The 22,248-nt window shown below is 48.9% G+C and overlaps 2 protein-coding genes across 3 annotated transcripts; one reads left to right on the forward strand and one right to left on the reverse strand.

Annotated features, from left to right (window-relative positions):
* The first annotated feature begins 388 nt into the window (after positions 1-388).
* On the forward strand, positions 389-17,605 carry LOC131212556 (transcription factor IIIB 90 kDa subunit). Its single transcript, XM_058206463.1, has 4 exons — positions 389-827; positions 889-993; positions 15,713-17,041; positions 17,122-17,605. The coding sequence occupies exons 1-4, from the start codon at positions 389-391 to the stop codon at positions 17,253-17,255; spliced, it is 2,007 nt and encodes a 668-aa protein (XP_058062446.1). The 3' UTR covers positions 17,256-17,605.
* On the reverse strand, positions 1,292-9,488 carry LOC131212555 (BTB/POZ domain-containing protein 6-B-like). 2 transcript variants are annotated; one of them, XM_058206461.1, is made up of 5 exons: positions 9,029-9,488; positions 6,648-7,040; positions 6,365-6,512; positions 6,057-6,273; positions 1,292-3,932 (listed from the first exon to the last, which is right to left on the reverse strand). In XM_058206461.1, the coding sequence occupies exons 1-5, from the start codon at positions 9,486-9,488 to the stop codon at positions 2,667-2,669; spliced, it is 2,484 nt and encodes an 827-aa protein (XP_058062444.1). In that variant the 3' UTR covers positions 1,292-2,666. The 2 variants fall into 2 exon arrangements, with proteins under 2 accessions (XP_058062444.1, XP_058062445.1); XM_058206462.1 differs by lacking the exon at positions 9,029-9,488 and adding an exon at positions 7,379-7,693.
* Positions 17,606-22,248: the final 4,643 nt, after the last annotated feature.

Below are 22,248 nucleotides of genomic sequence, written 5' to 3' on the forward strand. Positions count from 1 at the left end.
GCATGCTTGTGATACGAAAAAAACGTCAATTGAGTAATCTTCGATTATTTTTGAACTACCCAAGATGTCTAATTGTTTTCGCCCGAACGAGAGGGCGAAAGACTTTTCCGTTGCCTGTCGCCGCCGTCGTAACCGGTGTGAAAGGTCCGAAAAAACGTCGCGTCGAAACGCACGTTAACGTTCCCTGTGTGAAGAGGGCTTAAGGGTTAACAGACACCGATGACAGCGGTTTGTTTACGAACATCAGGGGTTTGTTTACGAACCGCAAGGATTGTCTTCAGCGACAAATCTCAGTTCCGTTTGTCTAATTGTGGTCGCACTTTAAATAGAGAATAGAGAGGAAGGATTGCATGTAGGATCGAAGACAGGGGCAACCAACGGACTCGCGATGTCCTCCGGTCGTAAGTGTAACAACTGCGGCAGTGCCGACATCGAAGTGGACAATGCACGAGGCGACGCCGTTTGCACGAACTGCGGATCGGTGCTGGAGGATAACATTATCGTGTCGGAGGTACAGTTCGAGGAAAATGCTCACGGTGCATCGAGTGCCGTCGGTCAGTTTGTTGCGTCCGATTCGCGAGGCGGCGCGACGGCGTACGGAAAGTTTCACGTCGGTACCGGGACCGAGTCGCGCGAGGTTACTTTACGTAAGGCCCGCCAGGGCATTGCGCTTCTGTGCAGTCAGCTCCGGCTGAACAATCACTGCATCGAGACGGCGTGTAACTTCTTCAAGATGGCCCTCATACGCAACCTGACCCGTGGCCGGCGCAACACGCATATCTACGCTGCTTGCGTTTATATCACGTGCCGAACGGAGGGAACCTCCCGTGAGTATAATTCAGGCAGCACGATTATGCCTCACTGTCTAACGATAACTTTCGTTTGTAGACCTTCTGATCGATATTAGCGATGTGCTACAAATTTGCTGCTATGAGCTTGGACGGACCTACTTGAAGCTTTCGCAGTCGCTGTGCATTAACATTCCGTCGATCGGTGAGTAAAGTGATTCTCTACGATTCTTAAGATTTGGAACTATTCTGGCCGCTCTCTAAAGTTGGAAACGTTTGGGGTCTCGTGTGATTTTGTTGTGCGCCTTTTTATGGTTACGGCGAAAGCTGGTAGTTTGGGTCAGGGCATATTTTAACATTTAACCCAGATTGGTTTATGATACGGTAAAAATCATGATCCGATACTTACCCTTGGTTTACAATTCAATAACATGCCATTTGCCTCATTTCTTTACAAAACAAAAGAGTCTCCACTCTATTCATCTACAATAATTTATTCTTCATTTATAAGATTTTCAAATATATATATGTATAGTTTTATCTGCTCTTTCAATAATATCATCAGCGATCGAACCATCGCATGGCATAATTTCACTTTTATCCCGCAACACTGGCCTACCCCTACATTGACGCACATCAAAACCGAAACACAACAGGGTCCAAGGAATGTAATCTCCGTTCCACGTGTGCCAAATGGTTACTGTTTTAGGGTACCAACGATGCACAGGAACATGAACGAAAATAATTTGAAAGGACAACACGAATGAAAAGAGTTATGTCAATATCCGTACAACTCCCCAGGACAGCACTTTATGGTTGTAAAACAAGTTTCGCCCTGTCGACCAGGCGTGTTCCACTTTCGAAAGATTAACGCTCGAAGATTCTTTTGTATTTCATTTTGTAATCATATTGAACCTCGTACCGCACCAATCACGCCGAACCAAAGTATCACACACCCGAATTCTCGTGAAAATAGTATTTCGATTTTGTGTCCGGTGACTGAAGCGGCTGTTCCAGGTTACAGCCCATGTATTGCGCCCTCTTTGAAGCACACCTTATGCCATGTTTCATTGTCACGTGTATCACTCTTACATACTAAAAAGGAAACCATTTGCTTGCTCCACTTGTCGCCCCATCGCACACGATTATCTCTGTCGCTGGCAAAACTGTCCTGCAATTTTTGCTACCGCACCCGGTTTTGCTTTTATAAGTGGTTGCCTTTGTACTGCATCTTGCACCGTTTGACTACCAACGGAAACGATTGCTAAAAGGGCTCTAAAGACTATCGAAAACACCGTCCCAAAGAAAATTACGCTTTTCAAACGAAAACAATGGTTAAGGCTACTCAATTTGTTCTACAAATTTTGTTTCTGCACTGCTGCCCTACGAATGCGTACATTTTCGTGAAAAACTACTAGAAGTAAATGTAAAAACAGTGAATAGTAAACCCGAACGACAAGAGGAAGACCTAAGAGAGATACGCTAAAAATACATATTGCGACCACATGGTTAACTAATATGTAAAAAAGAGAAGGCATCGCTGACTAGCGCTATCCGACGATCGACGATCGTCAGCACGATCATGCTTTAAATTCGATCGTGTGCGGCTCACTCAACGGTTTGCTTTGAATCGAATCGAATTGAAAGTGTGTTGCGCTGCGGAAATCTACTGAAAAAGCGTTTCTTTCTATTGCTCGTCCCTTTAGAGGTGCACGCTACAAATCTACACCAAGTTTGCTGATGCCAACATTCGCCGCTGCGTGGTAGGTTGGCCTAAGAACGACCCTTAATCCGATTGTACTGAACGATGTGTTTCTCTACGTGTGAAAGTGCACTAAATATTGCGATTTGGTTGGTTTGTTTCTTGCGGTCGATTTCTTAGTCGGATGCTTCGCCATTGTTTGCCACCGACTGGCCGGTAGTGGCCGGTGAGCCAACGACCACCGATGGTGGTTGAAGCCAACCGGCAGATGGCGACGTTCCACCGTTTGACCCGGCTCCATTCGCACCATTCTCGGTGCCACTGTCACCACCGGCATTTCCGAGAGCAGATGCATGTGAGGAACCGTTCGGGCCACCGCTGGCTACGGTAGTTCCTCCTATAAGCAACAGCCCTCCATGGCCAACCGATGATGGTGAGGCGGATGTGGTGGACGTGTTGGTACTGCCGGATCCGTTGCTACCCACCTTGCCCTGTGTAGTGTTGCTGCCGTTTGCTACGCCGCTTCCAGACCCCGAGTGGCCACTGCTGGGAGTGTGATTGTTGTTGATAGTATTGTTGCTTGCGCTAGCACTAAGACCAGCGCCCTGCTGACCAGCTGTGCCCATCGGACCGTAGAAGATGAGCTCCGGTATTTGACCACCCTGCACGCCAGTTCCATTGGTGCTCTCAGAGGAGCACTGAAATTGGAACGTAACCGTCCCAACACTCACTTCGCTCATTCCTTCCTGACCAAAGAAGCTCAGCTCAGAGCCGTCGAGTACAACGGACGCCGTGTAGAAGCACTCCGGTTCGATCTGTATCGGAGTTTCGAAGAACACCTGAAACGTGTTACTTGAACCATCCGAGAAGAACTTGGTGCTGTTCTCCGCCAGCACCCGGCCGAGTCGCTTCAGCTCAATCTTTACATCGTAATCGGCGGCACCGGTCGATGACCCGTATAGGCCGAACCCGACGATAAAGATACGCTTGTCGACCGAAAACTGGATCGAATCGCAGCGTCCCCGGTAGCGCCACTGATTGCTCCGGTAGGCGCAAGACGCGAACCGATGGCAAACCTGCGTTTTAAGGCCGGTCCGGGCCTTCACCGGGAAGGTTAGCTTCGGCTTGTGGCGTGCGGTAAAGTTGAGAAAAATGTCGATCGTCTCCTGGTTGGTCAGTATTCCCAGCTGAGCGACGCGGTTGGCAAACTCTTCGAGCGTCATCGTCGGTATGCGTATCAGGTACAGGGCATGCCCGAGCAGTTGCCGCTTGTTGGACGACGTCGGTTCGATGTCCATTTTGGTGCAAGCCGCGTGCGCCCAGCTCAGCGCCGCCTCGAACAGGTGGATCTCCTTGCAGTTGAGCGTTTCGCGGGCGAGTATCGTTTCAAACGTTTTCAGATCGATGTCGACGAATCCTTCCGATTTGATCGCCATTTCTGCCTGTGGATCGAGAGCGACAGGAAAGAAAATGCTTGCAAATCGCGCACACGCTTCGGGTTCGTCGCTTCCGCTGGGATGTATTGCAGCCGGAAGTGGATTTGGTACAATACTAAGATTATGAGATGAGGAAGGTTTGGGCATTGAATGGGGAACTACTGCGAGCGGTTAGTTTTGCTCAAAATGGAGCAACCATCCCAACGAACTGCTTCCCCAGAAGTGCGAAAAGAAGGTGCAACGGGAAACGTTTTCTCTCTTGAACGAAGGACGTGGCCACCGTAAGTACGGAACTTAGGATAATTGAAACTGCAACATTTGTGTTCGATAGTTTTTTTAAACCATTTCATTTTTCATTTCGAGTTTGTCTCCGATTATCTTGCAAAGCTCTCTACACTGATATCGAATACACTTAGTTCTGTTTCTGCCTTTGTAAGACTTGAGCAAAATCTTCGAGGGATAACAACGATGACACACCACATTGAGGAATTAAAAAGTTTTGAAATCGTTACATCACCGACCCTGATCGCTTCAGATTATTGTGGTACTTTTGGTGGTGAACATTGCGTGTTCCTGGCACTCCTATCCATAGCTAGACTGTGAGTGTTGCTGGATTGTACACTTTTCTTCAAAGCACAATATTCCTGCACGATTCTGTTCACCAGCTACAGACTGATATGTTTTACATGTTTGTTTATTGACTAAATTGTATCGTAAACCGCAGCCACAGACATACTGTCACACACCACGTACACACAGACCACGATTGAACGAAAATTACGAAAGAATAAGAAAACAGCCATAGACACATCGAGCAAAGAAATTACAGTGTAACACAAGAGCCACCCAACAAACAGCCTTTCTAGGCGGACCCCCACGGAGCGGAGGTCCTGCGCGCAACTAAAGTCTATTCTTACTACATCGTGTTCGATTGAGAAATGAAAAGGTTTCGTAACAATTTCAAGATATTGCAGTCTTTACTTCCTGACTACCAGGATCGGTATCGCGAACCTTTAACGACAAAAGCACCTTTAAAAAGCTAAAGCGAAATAACAACCACTTTTTCCACTTTGTCTTCGTTTGAAGAGATCAAACTGGAATAGAGTATTTTTCGTGTATGGACAACAAGAAACAGTTTCGTGCAAAACACCTAGCAAGAGGGATGGGTGAACGGAAGAGCTTGGTTACAGTTACACAGGGTGGGTTCGTTTTTGTCGTTTCACTATCCAATTCGTTTAGTGTACTGCTCGCCTAAAGGGCCTTGAATGCCCAATGCCGTTAAGTTTGACCTTCTGTACAACTTTTGCTTTAATTGTTCAGTGTTGTTGATATGTTGAATGCAAATTGATTAAGGTCTCGTATCGCACCAAATTAGTGATAACATCGAATAGGGGCTAGTTATTTGACATCAATATAGGTTTTGCTTGCACTATCTAATGGTGATTTGTTTAGTGACCGCATCCAAAGCTAGTTACATCTCACAAAGCAGTCAACGAGATCTTCATTCTCATGTGAGGAGCTGGTTTTCAAAAAGAGAGCTCTTAAAACCACGTACAAAAAAGTGTGAATTTGAAACCAATGGCGCCGTGGCCCTCCGTTAGTCGGTGATCGACGCAATGGCCATTTCGTGATAGGTACATCGAGATACAGTACGGTGGTTACAGAGGTACAGGTATATTGAGCAAGGACGTGGCACGACCGTGTAGTTGAGATTGAAACACGTCTTGACTATTAGTCTTGACTATCGTCTTGATTATTAGTTAATGAATATCTAACAATTTGCTTTACATTTCACTCATACTTTCGCATTTCTTCATTTGGAAACCGTATTCAAACTAAAGATTCTCGTGTCTTCACAAACTCGCCCGAAGACGAAGAACTAAAAGGGTCAGTTCCTTCGGAAGCGACCGAAGAGCCCGGAGTGGACGATGACGAGCAGCTGCCAGGCGTTTGCACGTTGCTCAAACCATCGTCCCGAGCTGGTGCAGCGGGAGGGCTAGGTTGCAGGTTACTGTTGCAATTGTTTCTATCACTACTGTTGCTACTAGCACTACTGCTACTACTACTACTATTACTATTACTACCAATGGTGGTGGTGGTGTTGGTGGTGGTGATAGTACTATCACATACCTGCGCATCAATCACCTCCCAGCAGCGCTGCATCAGCTCCGGTTCCTCGAACAGGCGCGACTGGCTCAGCAGCAGGCAGGCGTTCTTCGCCGTCAGACTAGTCTCGAGATAGTTGACGCAGGCCCGGGCCAGATGCGGCACGATATACTTCTTCGCGACGTACAACGTCGCGAGCACGTTATCGGCTTCGAGCTGAATCTCGTCGCAGTACAGGTATCTGCCGGACGAGATGAGAGATAGTAGGGGAGAGTATAGTGAACAACAGAGTTTCGGAGTAGAACCCCAACGGAATAGGTCCAAAAGCTCACTTCAGCAACGTTAGGAATGCACCCGGTTCCACGTCCGGTACTTTGATGTCCTGTTTCGCCTCCGCCAGCCCTCCGTAGAACATGGCGTAGAACACGGAGCTTCCCGTCGCTAGCACGTACTTGTGGGCCGGAATGGTTTGCACTTGTTCTGCGGTGGAAAAGAGAGAGCGCGATGACAATAGACGGGTTACGATTGGAAAATGTGTTTGTTGACTAGAGCACTGGATTATGTAATCGAACGGTATTCGTGCTTTTGTTTTACGAGTCCACTCCGCTAACTCACCATCGGAACCCACGATGAACCGGATGTCGGCCATCAGGTCGTTGTTGAACATGGCCGCATTGCGTTCGCGAACCGTCGACTTGTTGGCCTGCCAGTTCGGATCGGCCGTGTCGGCCGCTGTGGTGCTGCTGATGACACTGCTGCTGCCTCCGGTGCCAGCGCCACCGCCGTTGGTCAAGCAGAATGAGGCCGCACTAAGGGCACCGGGCGACACGATTGTCGGCGAGGACGGGGCACTGCAGGGTTGCGTCACCTGCATGTTCTCTACTCCTCCCCGCACGCTCCCACCACCTGCGCTAGTGGCCGCTGTCGCTCCAGTGGCACCGGTCGCACTGCCAGCACCGGCAGCCGCACTGTTCTGATGGAACGGGGCCAACACATTGAACATCTCAACTGCAAAAAAGGGCGAAGATACACACAAATTTGGAGACGACCCCCTTTTGACTGGCTGGACCGTTACGGGCCGCGCGGAGCGCTGCAGAGTCTGTGCTGGGGTTAGGTTTTTTGCGCATTCGGCCACACACACATATACACGTCACACGGTGACGTCATAATGCACCGGAGAGGTGATTAGCATACATCGTGTGTCGTGTAGCAGCATCGTTCTGCCCTCAGACCGCAAACTCTGCCCCGGGCAGTGGCCCCCCCTTGATAATGATCGATCTTTCTGCACGCCCCGCCAGCCAGCAGGTGCATGTGCCCTTGAGGCGCGCCCTCATCCGGATGCTTACTGTTGTGGTACGGAAAGACGGAAAAAATCTGCTCCTCATTTCGCTTCATTGGACGCTGTGAAATTTTGGCGTACAGATTGGACATAGCCAGCGTTGGTTGGCGAACGAAGCTTCCTGTGCGCTTCTTGATCGTTTTGCAGGCGCGATGCAACACCACCGTTCAGGGAAAAGGGGATGGACACGCCGAGCTAGTTTGCACTATCTTTCGCGACAAATATGTGCACTTTTATTCACCACACACCAGCACCATTCGCAGAACGCTCTGCACGTTACGAGGCGTTGTCCACGGAAAAAATCCCCAGTGCACTTCACCAGACAGCCATCTTAGTTTTCCCGTTTTCTTGCCAATTCAGCAGCTCCTCTGCCGAGATGATGGAGTGTGGAGCTCGCCAGAGAGCGAGAGAACGCATTTCGGAGAGATGACATTCATGCGACACGGCCGCGCGTTGGTGTGCGTGGCGGCCAATGTTTTCGCTGATGTTTCCTCCCCCGCACGGCGTGTACATAATGTTTCATGTGGCGCGAGGACTGTGGTTTGTTTGTAACCCAAAGTTACAACACCATTGTAGGAATAACATGCTCATAACAGTGAAAACATTGCGCAAAGCGCATGCCTAAGGGGGCTCATGTAAACACAGGCGGGCATGTGCATGTGTGTGTTGCGGGACGCTCTTCTCTCAGTCAAATTGTGCTCTCTCGCACAGTTTCTCATTCTCACGTTGAGCACGCATCGCTCACCAATACACACTCACCATGAGAAGAGAGAGAGAGAGATTTTGTTTATCTCTCTGTTGTGTCATTTTCGTGTTTCTGTTTTGATTATCCTTCGCAGCCAAACCGCGGATTGGCTCGCGATTTTTTCACGTGATTTTTGCTTCATTTTTTTGTTCGCGCGCGACACACATGTGTGAGGTCAGAGTCCCGGCCAAAAAACGCCAACCTGTGGTTTTTGTTGGGATCGGCGGACCTTTAAACGCGACCATTTCTGGGCGCATTTTATCCACAACGATTGCCAAATAACTACTTGGAGTAAACAAAAACAATTAAAAAAAATTTAAACCGGACCACTACCTTGACCTTTCGCCGCTGTGCCCTGTGTAATGAATTATGGATGGCCACGGTGGCGGTTCAATAACGGTGACACCGTTTCAGTGCTCGGCCCCATCCACGCGGGCATGTTTTTGTCGCATGTTGGTGAGAATTATCGTACAGGTCGTACGATAATTCTCACGATAGCTTTTTTGTGGCCAAGCATACCGTCGCCCTGTTCCGATTCCTCGGATAACCATATAATTGGTCGGTCCATCGATAGATACCAGCAATATTTATCTATTTTTAGCACCTGGTGCATGATTGCTCACATAAAGCCCTGCGAAATAACCTTTACTTGATTGTTAGTGCTTTCGCTCCATCTTCAGCCGTAGAGTTAGAGTGAACCGCTACCGATGGCTTCGACGGATATTTTTCACTGCACATCGTCTTCGTCCACAAAAACCAACCCATCTAGAGGCTAATGGAGCCATCGGAAGCAACCAATACGGGCGATCGAACTTATCGATCCACTTCCAATGGCTCGGTCGACTGCCACTTACGACCGAGCCGGAAACCGCCATCCGTTGGCAAACATAGTTACCGAGAATCGCTACTCACCGGGAATGCCGCGTTCACAGTTCTCCATCAGATCGGCCAGCATGAGGTTCTCGTAGTTCCGCTCGCCGTACTCCGCCAACGGGTGGTACCGGTTGATGTGGCCGCGGGCAGCCTCCACGCGCACCCTTCGACCAGCCGTCGGTCGCCGTCGGCGTCCGGTGCGCCGCTGGTGGTTTCTCGCCACGAACGGACCGAGCGGACCAAACTCCTCCTCAGGATCCTCGGTGTCGTCCTCTTCGTCCTCCTCTTCCTCGTCGTCGTTTTGCCCGGTTTTAACACCCAGCCCCTGCAGCAGTATCTTGGCGCCCGAGTCCACCTTCTTGAAGTTGTCCACCAGATCGCAGTGGCTGAGGGTCGCGTACCACGCAGTCGAGTAGCCGATGATCCAGTGTAGCACCTGCCGGCCGAAGTGGTCGGCCAGTGACGACGCATCGGCCGGCACGATCGCTCCGTCCACCATCGCAAGTGTTGCCCGATGCTCGATCGTCGCACACTAGAACGGGGTGACCATTACAGCGCCCTCAAAGACGCACACACAGGCGGATGTGAATCGGGGAAGGACGGCAGGTGGTGGGCTGCAGTGGGCGCCAAAATGGGAGCGATGCAGCGGTGTCCTTTATTTGTGTTCCGCACCGACGACCGATTGTTTATGCAAATCGAAACAAACACGGCGACCGCCACGCGCGGCTGTCGATGCACTGCCTCAACTGCACTTGGCGGTGGTGGTGGCACGACAATGTAATCGCCTGTCCCCACTCTCTCTCTCTCTCTCTCTCTCTCTGTCTCGCTGAAGCACCCTGTGGAGAAGTGGAACACGGATTAGATAACGTGGGTAAGCTTTATTAATGCGCCTGCAGTTGATGCAGTTGGTGGATTGTCGCACGAAAACACAAGCCGGCTCGTACCGGACCGGGTCGATCGATCGGATCGTTCTTGGCACTCCTTTCGATCGAAGTGTCGAAAAGCACAAAAAAAGGAAGATAACACAGACGCAGGTAAAAAACAAAAACAAGAAACGGTGCGTAGCGGTCGGGATACTACTGCGCGTTGCCTGTGACCGGCCAACGCCGAACCACTAGCGGTCTGCGTAGTAGGTAGTACCCGGGCCGGGTGGCAGTCTCTGACACAAATGTCCCCCCCTCTATCTCTCTCTGTTTCCCTCGTTCCCTCGAGCACTTTCTCTCTCTCTCTCTCTCTTTCTTTTTCACCCAACCACCCAGCCGGGAGGGCGAACTGAATTGGCAAGCTGGCAATGAATAAGTAATGGGCCCGCTGTCGGCCACGGTAATTCACGGGCCGGGATCGTGTCCATGGCGCTACTAATGGGGCTCAATTTGTGTCAACGACTGGAGTGGGGAGGGACTGCGGTGGACGCACGTTCACGGTGGCAAGCAACCTGTGCACCCGGGGCAACGGGCTACCACTAAACGATTGCTAATAATCAATTGATAAGCGCACGGAACCAAGTTGTCCGTGGTCCGGGACGTTGGATTCCGTTGCCGTCCGGGAGCTGGAACGATATGTTGCTCCCAACGTTGCCCCCGATGTGGGTCTTGTAGTTGACCACGACGATAAGGACGACTCCCCCGAGTCATTGCGCGGGTAAATCCGTCCCCGAGCGCGTTGAGACGTTATCGTAACGCATAGAGTAGCGGGTCACTATCTGCCACTGCAGCTGCCGGGACTTGTACGTTGATATCCAAGTCCAGCCGGCGAATGCTATTTTAAGCGATTAACGGCCAAACCATGAGATAAAGGCACGGGGTTTCTGCGCAGTTGAAATTTTAACTGTATGTAATGTGTGCCCAGCAGCCACATGGTGTCCCAATATTGGCACAGATCTGCTTCGATTTTCAGTCGAAAGACGATGTTCGTTCAATCGTTCGATGTTTATCGTACGCCATGGGGAGAACAACGAGTCTGGCAACTTTGTCACGGAAACATGTTGCTTCTAATGAACACTGGGTTTTGGTTCCTAATATTCGACTTTGGGTTTTTGGGGGCCGAATTCATCGGCGTTCGCTTGTATCTAACTAATGAACGTCCCATCCCGTGTTGGTCTGCGTAAAGCATGTTCTCCATTAATCACTCTTATCAGCAAATGGGCTGCAGTGTTCTCGAGCGTTCGATTTAATATTTGCTGATAAACATGCGTGTTAAATGTACGCGGCTTTTGTGGCTTGATCGCGATATGGTCTGTAAGTGTGTGGTTTGTCGTTGTTGGGACAGTTTGGACATTGAAGCGTTTCTCCCACCTAATCCCAATGATGACGACGTTGGTGCTAGAATCCCTTTGTTAGCAGTGTAGTGGCTCGTAGTGCAGGGGTCGGCTTCCGTCCTAGATGATGACGGACCACCGTGCACGTACGTCGTCGAACCTTCCAGAAGCTCTACGATCGCCCTGGAACCGGTTGGGCCCTGGGTAAACCTGGGCGCGCAATGTCTCTACTTGGCTCAATCGATCGACGACGATCGAGTAGCGGGGCTCCCAAGTACCGGGGCTCCAACTAAATGTGTAAACTTTCATTAATGCTCGCAACCAACGCTAGCACAGACCCAACCAGGGGCCCGGGACCGTTGGGCGTTGGGGTTATGCAACTTAGGGACGTTGGCGACAATTGCACACCCGAGTGGTGGTAGTTGCGCAATTTCTAATCCCCTTCCGGTACACGGGTGCCCCGGTTGATGATGCACCCGTTGCTGTGCCGTCGTCCGATCTCTTGGTCTTGGTTTACAGTGACACCATTTTATGCGTTACCCGACCCGATGTGTACACCGATCGCTTCACTTTCCAACATTGGGGGTAGGGCAAAGAAAACGATTCCAACCGGTGAGTTGATAGCATCATCATCACCATCAGCAGGTCGGTCGTTTCCCGACCGACCGATCCCATTGATTTAGTTTAGATGAGTTTTTTTTAACACAAAACCCTTGCTAGTGATACGCTTGCGTGCGTCAAAGCAACTCATAACGATCACTCATCGCGTTAAGTAGGTTAGTTTGGGCCACTGAAGCGGCGACTCTCGTGGATGCTAAAAATACGGTGGGCCGCCATTGTCATAGCCGCCGCCGCCGCCGTCAATCGAGATGAATTTTAAGTAACTCAAGTGTTTTGCACCGAGGGTCCTTCGCGCGCCGCTGCCGCTTGATTGCCGGCAAGTGATCTTCTGAAGTGGAAAGGAAGGACCGACCGCACTACCGTTTACCCGGTTTAACGACCGTGGACACTGGCGACACAATGGGCTGCCGCCCACCGTAGGCGCTAACCATGCGACGGGGCACCTGCGTTGGCCCAAAGTACGTTGCACGTGCCCTTCCCCGGCCCGGCGTGGCCACGAATGATGACTGTTTTCGGTGCGTGCCGTCGCGGTTAGTGAAGTGCATCAACCAGCGGGGCACGCAAATGGATTGCGCAATCGCTGGCGTAAGTGTTTTAGCCACCGGCACACGCATGTCAATACGATTCGGACTGCATGAAACTGGACATGAACTCAGGGGACGGAACTCACTGCGAAGCGCTTCTCAAAACCGCTCGGGCACCTTTAAGGCCGCAGCATAAAAAACGGAACGCAAGAGGTAAAAAAGCCCCGTTACTACGCTGCCAGCTTTTTTTTGCCCCACGTGACCGTGAGCACTTTTCAAGTGACAGAACACGCGTGCGTCACCGTCGGCCTTTGATACCACTACCGTATGACCTTTATCCGCCGGACCGTGGCACTACGGTTGGCTCGCGCGCGCGCAAGGTTGCGCCTAACCACCACCGGCCTAAGAGCACCCCCGGGGGCGGTATTCTGATGTGTCGCTCAGAGCTCGCCACCGGCTAGGTCGAGTTGGAAATAATTTGAATCAACCAAATTCACCAAAACCGAATCCCTTCTCCTCCTTCGGCCGCATGCAGACGGGGTGATGGAAAACAAACAGAACGAAGCAGAAAGACAAGTCAAAGGAAAAGAATGCGAAGGACATGACCCGCCGACGGGCAAGTTTGGCGCACGGTTTTTTAATCGAGAAAAGGTCCACCAAACCGAGCCAAGGACGCGGCGGGCGCCGTGTTGTCATCGAACGAGCCCACCAGTTCTCGGTTTCGCCACAAACCAATTTCGGCCGGCAACGACACTCGCCGGCGGGGGGTTCGTCGCTTGTTGAAGTTCTTCGTTTTGCTGACCAACGTTTGGTGGTATCCTGTACCGGCGGTGGTTTGACCTGAACGTGGCCTCCACACGGGGGGCGGGTTTCGATCAGGAGGGTGACAGCATGGCCACGACCCACGCACAGAGGTCTAGAACTTGTCTTCGGGTCGGACGTGGGAAGGTAGAATCTTCTCGAACCTTGCCCGCCATACCGGTTAACGATCTCCCTCTCTCTCTGTCTGTCTCTGTGCTCAAGGTTGACAAGTATCGAGTGCTCTGCTTCGATAGCACAAATCTCGCCGGTTCGGGGCGTACGCGTGTTTCAACTGCACGCAACCGTTGACACAGATCACGCTGCAGCTGGCGGTGCATTGGGCCCCAAAGTGGCGGGCACTGCTCCCCGGTCATGGCGAGCCTCTGTCGGCCGGGTGTCATTTGGGGCGGTCACCAAATTGGCCGGTAATTAATTTCCTCCACCAGCTTCGCTTCTCTGCTCCCCAAAACGCGTCATCTCGAACGGCGCTCGCTGTTTTCTCTTCGGAATTTCAATTTTTGCGCGCCACCAAAAACCGGTCCCACCGAAGCCGACGACGAGGAGATCGCTAGTTTCGGAATTTTTACCCCCAAATCAGCACCCGTCTGGCTCGTGGGGCTACTGTTGGTGGACGTCACTGTTTCACGGTCATCGTGTTTTTTTTTGTTCGCTTCTCACCACGTCTCTTTGCACGATTCGTGTTTTGAAGGTTTTTGGGTAACACGCCGCTCCCGGCAAGCTTTCGGTGTGCCCCGCTAATCCGCGTTTGCCCGTTACGTGGCCGGCGTTTTGTGGTTTTCTGGTGGCTTCCGTTGGGAGGCGCAACCCACTGCGTTCCACAAACCGTGGGGAGAATTCGGAAATAACTCTCAAAGCACTCAAGCAGGACCTCGGGGGCACGAGATCGTTCCTGGCGTCACTTAACACCTCGAGACGGCGTACACTACTCACACTGATGCGGGGCGGATCGCGCGTTCTGGCTGCGGTCGGAGCAACAACGGCGGAGCGGAGATGCGTTCGGTTGTGACGGCGGAATCGGACTGAGATTCCGGGCTGAGTCGACGGACTGAGAGCGGCCTCCGGCAGTCTGCGATTAGCGCGGCCGCCACAGAACCGCCCGCCGTCGTCCACGGCGACTTTTGCATCCCCACCTCACTGGCTCGCCGGCTCACCCTCTCTCTTTCTCTCACGTAGACTCACCGTCGTCATGGTGTGCTGGGCACCGCCAGCCATTGCCGTGGAGCTTCTACCCCACAAGGCATAGCTTGCTTTGTTTTTGTTTGCGCGATCGTTAATAAGCTACCGATCGTGTCGTGCGGATCGTGTGTGCATGTGATGCATATTGTAGGGTGGAGTGGTCCGCTGTTGTTGTAGTGGAGTGTCGCAATGCACTGGCCGCCGCCGCCGCGATTGCATCGGCACGCCTGGCCATCGTCCGTGGCGAGCGGACCGAAGGTTGTGTTGCGACGGATGAGCGAAAAGTGTTGTACTTTTGTCACCATTTCGGCACCGGTGGCCGGATCGATCGGACATGTTTTTTGGCCGGACCGGCCAAGTGGTTGACGACACTCCGGAGATCACTCTTTCCGGTCCGGTGCGATTTGAATGTTTTGGGCGGCGCGTGTGCCGACTGCTTACGTTCGTGCGGCGCCATCCTGCCGTGGTGGAGATGCGGTCAAGGATTCGGCTTTCGGACGCGAATTTTGTCGCCATTGCATCGCCAACTCTGAGGTGCCGACCTTCTTCGCTTGCCGACAGCGTGACTGAAGCGCTTTCTCGAGCTTTGGCTGCCTTTCATGGCGGTTGAGAAGTAGACGGTTGCTAAACTGAGCCAATTGAAATGAATCGTTGAATCGAACTCTTATATTGACAGGACAGTATCATGAGCACAAATTCTAAGAAATTGTAAAACTTATCCTGGAAAACGAATTTTCACACCGGTTCCGGAAGTCTGGTGGACCGAATGAAGCAATCTCGAGGTGGTAGTGAGTTCGCTTCGGCTGGCAGAGCCATCGACCCACCACTCCGGAATCTAGTGGGATAGGTCGTGTCGATGAAAGTAGGAACTAGTTTCGATGCAACGCGCCACCAGAACTGGTTGCATTTTCCCAGGCGGCCCACTGCTTGCGTGAGAGAAGCCAGGCCCTCTGTTACTTTTACTTTCCACCGTGCCGTGTTGGTGGGAGGAAGTTTGTTTAGTGGATTGGAACCAGATGCCTGCTCTTACGTAACGGCACGATGCTTGACCGCGAATATGCAATGGTAGCTTTCCATCGTTTTCTTCCGAAACTATCCGAAACCATTTACCGATCTCGGCCGGTTGATTTCTGTTTTAGGTGATAAATTTACGGAAGATCCTTGAGGAAGAGATTGATTGCCTTGGTTGTAATAAAATAAATTCCTGCGATAGTTCCGGTCAGTGTTTTCGACGGCCGGTTTATGTTCGTAACACCTGAGTTCGAAGGTCATGATGTTTGTTTGCAACAGTTTTACAATTTCGCTTTCGTATTTCCCTCTTAGATCCGTGCATCTACATTATGCGGTACGCCAACAAGCTGGAGTTTAAGGAGAAAACACACGAGGTCTCGATGACGGCCCAGCGCCTGGTGCAGCGCATGAAGAAGGACTCGATCCACTCGGGACGCCGGCCGTCCGGGTTGTGCGGGGCGGCGCTACTGCTCGCGGCCCGGATGCACGACTTTAGTCGCACACCAAACGACATCGTGCGGATAGTGAAGATCCACGAATCGACGCTCCGGAAGCGACTGTTCGAGTTTGGCGAAACGCCCAGCAGCGCCCTAACGCTGGACGAGTTTATGGCGGTCGACCTAGAAGCGGAACAGGATCCACCCGCGTTCAAGGCGGCCCGCAAGAAGGACAAGGAGCGTCTGCAGAAGCTGGAGGAGCAAACGACGGAGTTCAATCAGCTACAGGCCGAAATTGATGCGGCCCTCGATCGGGAGATGAACGGTCGGAGTGGCAAGCGGCGGAAACACAAAATGGAGTTCAACGAGTTACAGGAGGGCGATCAGTTCATCGAAGAGTCGACGATGTCCGTAATTAGCGAGTGCTTGAATGACGCGGCGTCCGGTGGTGAAACGACTCCGGCAGCAAATGCGGCCGTTCAAATAGAGCTGAAGTCCCAAATCCCGGAAGGAATCAAGCCCGATTTGAAAGCGATGTGTAAGAACACGATGGAAGAGATCCATCCCAGTTCGGAGCAGGTCGAGCACGGCAGCGGGGAGCTGCTAACGGACGACTTCAACGACGATGAAATCGATGGCTACATTATGACCGAGGAGGAGGCCAAGAACAAGAACGTGCTGTGGGAGCAGCTGCACGAGGAGTACCTCAAAGAGCTCAAGATCAAGGAAGAGCGCCTCGCTAAGGAGCGCGAGGAGGGCAAGCCGGAGAAGAAGAAGCGACGGACGGCGAAGAAAAAATTGATCGGCCCATCCTCGACAGCCCGAGAAGCGATCGAAAAGATCCTGCAGGAGAAGAAGATATCGAACAAGATTAACTACGACATCCTGAAGACCCTGACGGACAGTGCGACGGAACCGGCGGTCGCTTCCACGTCAGATGCCGTCATCGCCACCGTCAAATCGGAGGCGAACGATATCGACATTTTGTCTCGGGTGCGCCCGAAACCGGAGAAGGTGTTGGCGGGCAGTAGTTCGGGCGAAGCTGCCGGCGGTAGTGTGAAATCTACGAAACCGAACTTTGGCTACGGCTCTAACCGAAAGAAACAGCAAGCGCAGGCCACGCTACCGGTGGTTGTCAGCGGTGGGGCGGACGATGAAGCGTCAAAAGTCAAGGTCGAAGAAGCTGCACCTAAAACTGCTCAAGGTAAACCACTAGCGGGCGGCATTGACCATGGCCGCATGTTAATGATGGACGAATTTGACCAATTTTTCTCTCGTTTGCAGACACGATCGACGATTTTGATGAGGAGGCGGAGGCGGAACCGGAGCCGGAGCCTGAGTCGGAGCACAAGTCACTCGCCGATATGCTCAACACCGGCGACGATGACGATTATTATGGCTACGATGAAGACTACTAGAAGCTAATGCAACCGGGTAGAATAGATCTTTTATCTTGAGATTCTAACGTTTACTTGATCAAATTAGTCCTATTTTTGTACTTTAGAATTTAGAGGCAAGTCTGAGACGAACAGGTGACTCGTGTGTGGGTAGGAAGTTATTCCTGCGACCATAATCCAACGATATGCTCGTTATTCTTTTAAGTTGTGGGAAAACGATTCGTTGTTCATCGTTGCTACTCGGTATGTGAAATTTGCCTCGAAATAATAAAATTCATCTACAACCGTGCAATAAGTGCAAGTTGGATAAGACATTATTCGGTATAGCTTATGTACTTTTGACTTATGCACAATTTATGCGTGAAGCAATCATTAGCATAACAAAGAATGATTCTCATATCTTAGAAACAATTGTTTCTGCATCACACGAAGCACTAAAAACGAATCAGAACCAAATTATTTGTAGAAATTAATTTATATTTTTGTATGACATTCGCTTTCGACATTCAGTTTGCACTATAACAAATGATACATAACAATAATTTGTTATTGAACAAGAACATGAGCTCGCACTAAATGGTTAGCATGAATAAACCGGTGTTCTTAAGTTTCTAAAGTGCGCATTTTTATCTTTTAACTAACACACAACATAAACTACTTGCAATCTGCGTTTGATGTGTGCAAACTAAGTACGCGTTAGCAATAGAGAATAGTTCCGAAATAGTAGTAACGTGCAGAAATAAAATGTTACGTTGAATCCAAATCTAATAATATGAGCTAAGTGTTTATGGATCGATGCGGTGCCGGCCAAATTTATAGAAACTATAAACTGAGCAACTGGTTTCCAATTTTAAACTTTTTGGCCATCGTTTGGTGGCAATCGTTTGTGATGAGCCACTATTCGAAAGTAACGAACCTTTCGAAATCTGCGGACGTTACGCGTTACGCTTACATCACTTACGCAGCCAACTACAGCACGCACCTTGTTTTTTCTTCGTTTTGGAAATGCAAGATTTTCCCCCCTATTATGAAACTCGAATCGAGAACTCGAACGGTCATTTGAGTTTATTTTGCTATAGCTTTCTCTTTTTGCCTTCTCTCTTGCTGTATTCTGCTTTCTCTCTTACTGTGTTCACTCGAACGATCGAGTTCTCGATTCGAGTTTCATAATAGGGGGGAATAACGGCCGTTAAGTTGGGTTGTTGTTCCTTTGTTTTGTTTGTTCGTCAGCTGTTCCACCGGGTTTTTGTGCCGAAGCAGGTTTCAGGTTGGTTTTTGAGTCGAGAACGCTCGATATCCGCCGTAATCCAGCAGGGCGTTGAAGTGTTCGCGAAAATGGGTAATGGTACATGAAAATATAAATGGTAATGTAAATGGTACATGAAATTCAGTGACAAATAATTAGCAACCACGGATTTAGACTTTCAGCTCGTCGATGTAAACGCATTTCCGTTAGCAGCGCGTTTACATTCCGAGGTTTAAAGTTAACGCAGTTTTCGAAAATCCCGCTAGAGAACGCTCGATGCTGATCATACACTGCTTTTCATAATAATAACCTCAGCTTTTTTTCAGACTGAGGCTAAGATAAAACTATTTTTCGTAGATGAGGAACCAATTAGTTTTGCAAAAGAAATAATATCCATTGGTTGGTTTTCCGAAATAAAAATTATTTTGACTTACGGAGCCAAAAATCCATAAAAAGGCTGTTTCAAAATGACAGCCTACAGAAAATATGGCCACCCAGTAAAATTGAATGAAAATTATGATGTGTTAATAATCGGTGGTCTCTCCACTACGATTTGTTACTTAAAATATACGTTTTGGCATACTTTCGGATAGGTTCTTTAGCACGTTCATCGATAGGGAACACCAAGCATTTCTAATCGACAATTCATGCGTCTGTATGTTTTCGTACTGCTTGCAATTCACATAGATCTGTCGAACTGGGATTCCCCAAACATTCTCAATTGGGTTGAGATCTGGAGAAACAGCCGGCCAGGTCATTACATTTACTCCCAAATGTGCCAAGTAAGTTTTTGTTGTCCTACTTGCATGGAGAGTTGAATTTTCCTGCTGGAAAATCAGCTGGTGGTGGTTGTTGAAACGGTTCAGGTATGGCTTCAAATTACTCTCCAGAATGGCTACACCCTTCACTGTTCATTTGTAAAGAAACTATTGCTAAATTGCATTTAGGTTGGCTGTTAAACGCATCCCATATCATGATTGAACCTCCGCCATAATTCCGTCGTCTATAAAAACGAGGTTCCCGCCTCAATTCTCGCCAGTAGTGGCAAAAACCATCCGGCCCATCAAGATTGAATTGAAAACCAAACAATGGATATTATTCCTTTTGCAAAACTAATTGCTTCCTCATCTACGAAAAATAGGTTCAGCGCTTTATCTTAGCCTCAGTCTGAAAATATGAGTATCTGGGGGGCTACATGAGGCGTGAAAACTAGCGTCAAATTAATTTGTAATGCCAAACCGTTTACCGGGAAACAAAATTAGGGCAGGTATTGGATTCGTTATTATGCGTGAGCCGTGGAAGGCCAAAAATTCGGATTCGAATATGTAACTAAAATCCTAACTTTTAAAAAAGTATTATCACCGTTGACCACCTTTTGACTGTTGGAATATAGCAACCGTTATCCTTGGTTTATAGCACATCGTGATTTCACATCTGTCAAATAAAAGTGCATCTGGCTCTAGCGTCAGCTATCTCTTTCACTTTTAGAGACCGAGAACGCAAAAGGGAAAAAGAAAAAAGAAAAAAAGAGAAAAGTTTATTATGGGAGAAAAAGCAAAAATTCGGTCAAAAATTCTGATTTTCAGAAAATTTGAATTTAGGACCCGTTAGTATAAAAATAAATAAATAAATACCTTAAATGTCGGATAAGTCTGTCTTTGAATGCAACAGGAACCAATAATTTCGTACTCGTTACAATAAAAGGAGATGTAGAGATAATAGTGATGTTATTCCAAAACTTTGGGATACACAATATTTTTAGTATGGTTGTTGCCCATGAGCAAAACAGGGAGTTTCTAGATTTATTCCACAAATATTAAACGATTGACCTTGGGATTTGTTTATGGTCATGGCGAAAGCAAGTCGTACTGGAAATTGCAGTCTTCTGAATCGAAACGGTCCATCCAAAATTTTCCTGTAAGAATGGTTGCCTCGATCACATTGTTCATCAAAGTTTTAACTGTTAATCGTGTACCGTTACACAGGCGCGGTTGGTTGATGTTTCTCAGGACCATGATTACTGAAGTTTGTGAGGCGCTGGGGCCTGGTACACCTAGTGAATTTATGAATTCTGGAGGATATTTGATCACATCATCTTCATTTGTCAAACTGTCTATAGATGTATAGGTTTTGATTTCACCGACGATTTCATTTTTAATGTGAACATTAAGTTCATTAACGTCTGTATTTCCAGCAGCTAGCACGCTCACTCAACCAAGAATGGTTTCTATAATTATGCTCCACGTTTGGAAAAACCAATCTAATGAGCTCCGCTTTTGATGCGGTGAACTGACAAAAGTTCTCCGGAAATGTAATACAACCAGTTACACCATCTATAGGAATAGTTCCGTTGCCAATTTGAAGTAATTTTTTTGAAAATGTTTCGCCCGTTTGATGACTTTGAATTTCAACATGCATATTCTTGTGCAGATGTGGTATGGTTATGTTTTCCGTGTAGACCGTGGAATGACTGGCAACGTTTGGCGAAAATCTCCCGTCAAAAGTATCGTCGCTCCACCAAATCGGCTGTTATCATTTCGTAAATCTTTCATTGTTCTGTCCAATTCCTCTAATATTTTTTTATGCGCCATAGTGCACTCATCCCACACTATCAGCGTACATTGTTGTAATAAATTACTCATTGCAGAAGTTTTTGATATGTTGCAGGTCGTAGTATCGTAACGTTGAATGTCCAACGGCAACTTGAGGGCAGAATGAGCTGTTCGGCCACCCTCCAACAATGTAGCTGCAATACCCGATGAAGCCAGGGCTAGTGCAATTTTTTTTGTGAACGGACTTTCACTAGAATGAGTGACAGCTAAAAAGTCTTTCCTGTACCACCGGGGGCATCCAAAAAATAAAATCCTCCAGTTCGATCGTTGAGAGCATACATTATGCTTTCAAAGACATGCCTTTGTTGCTCATTTAGTCAACTGGCGGAAAACCGAAACACGAAATCCATTTTCAAGTTTTAAATTTTACCACTTTGCGCACAAAACAACAACAACTCTAACCTGCAAAAGTTGCCGGCTAACTCCACCGCAACACTAGGCTGTTCAATGAGTTCTGCGCCTCGATAAGAGAAACACCATTTTTTGGTTTGAAAAACACTTTTCCATTCAGTATGGTCTCCCTGGACATCAATACACTGATTTCAACGAGACTCCAGTTTATGCATTATTCCTTCTTTTATTGAACCGCAGAACTTATTGAACAAACCAATTCAAACCCCCATCGCACGCACACACGCGAACGCACTACGTGTGTGGACGTGTCGTTAACATGGTGTTGGTGTTATCTCGCTCTAGCGTCGGATGTCCCTTTCCCGTTCGTAAGTCATACGGAAAAAAGAAAAATAGGCGAAAGTCGCATGTAGAAAACCAGAGACCAAGAACGCGGCGAAAAACCCCGAAGTGCGAAACGTGAAAGTGTGTGTAAACCGAAGAAAACCGAAGTGAAAGGAGAAAAACCAGGGACCGGGAACGCGGGAACGCCGGAACCAGTAATTTGTTTTCATCATCAGAAAGTGCAGAGTCTAAAAAACTAAAATTCGAACAAGAAGGAATATTTGAAACTTCTCGTATGTACAATAAACAACAATAATAACGTCCAAGCTGACATGGTGCTAACATTGCTAACTCTGCTGCGCCAACAGCGTTAAAATAAATTCGAACATTTGAAGCTTCCGTATCTCGCTACAATAAAATAAAATTCGAGCAAGAAGGAAATATTTGAAATTTAGGTGTTTTCCCGTCGCATTTCACGCGT

The sequence above is a fragment of the Anopheles bellator genome, chromosome 2 (genome assembly GCF_943735745.2).
Source record: "Anopheles bellator chromosome 2, idAnoBellAS_SP24_06.2, whole genome shotgun sequence".
NCBI lineage: Eukaryota > Metazoa > Arthropoda > Insecta > Diptera > Culicidae > Anopheles > Anopheles bellator.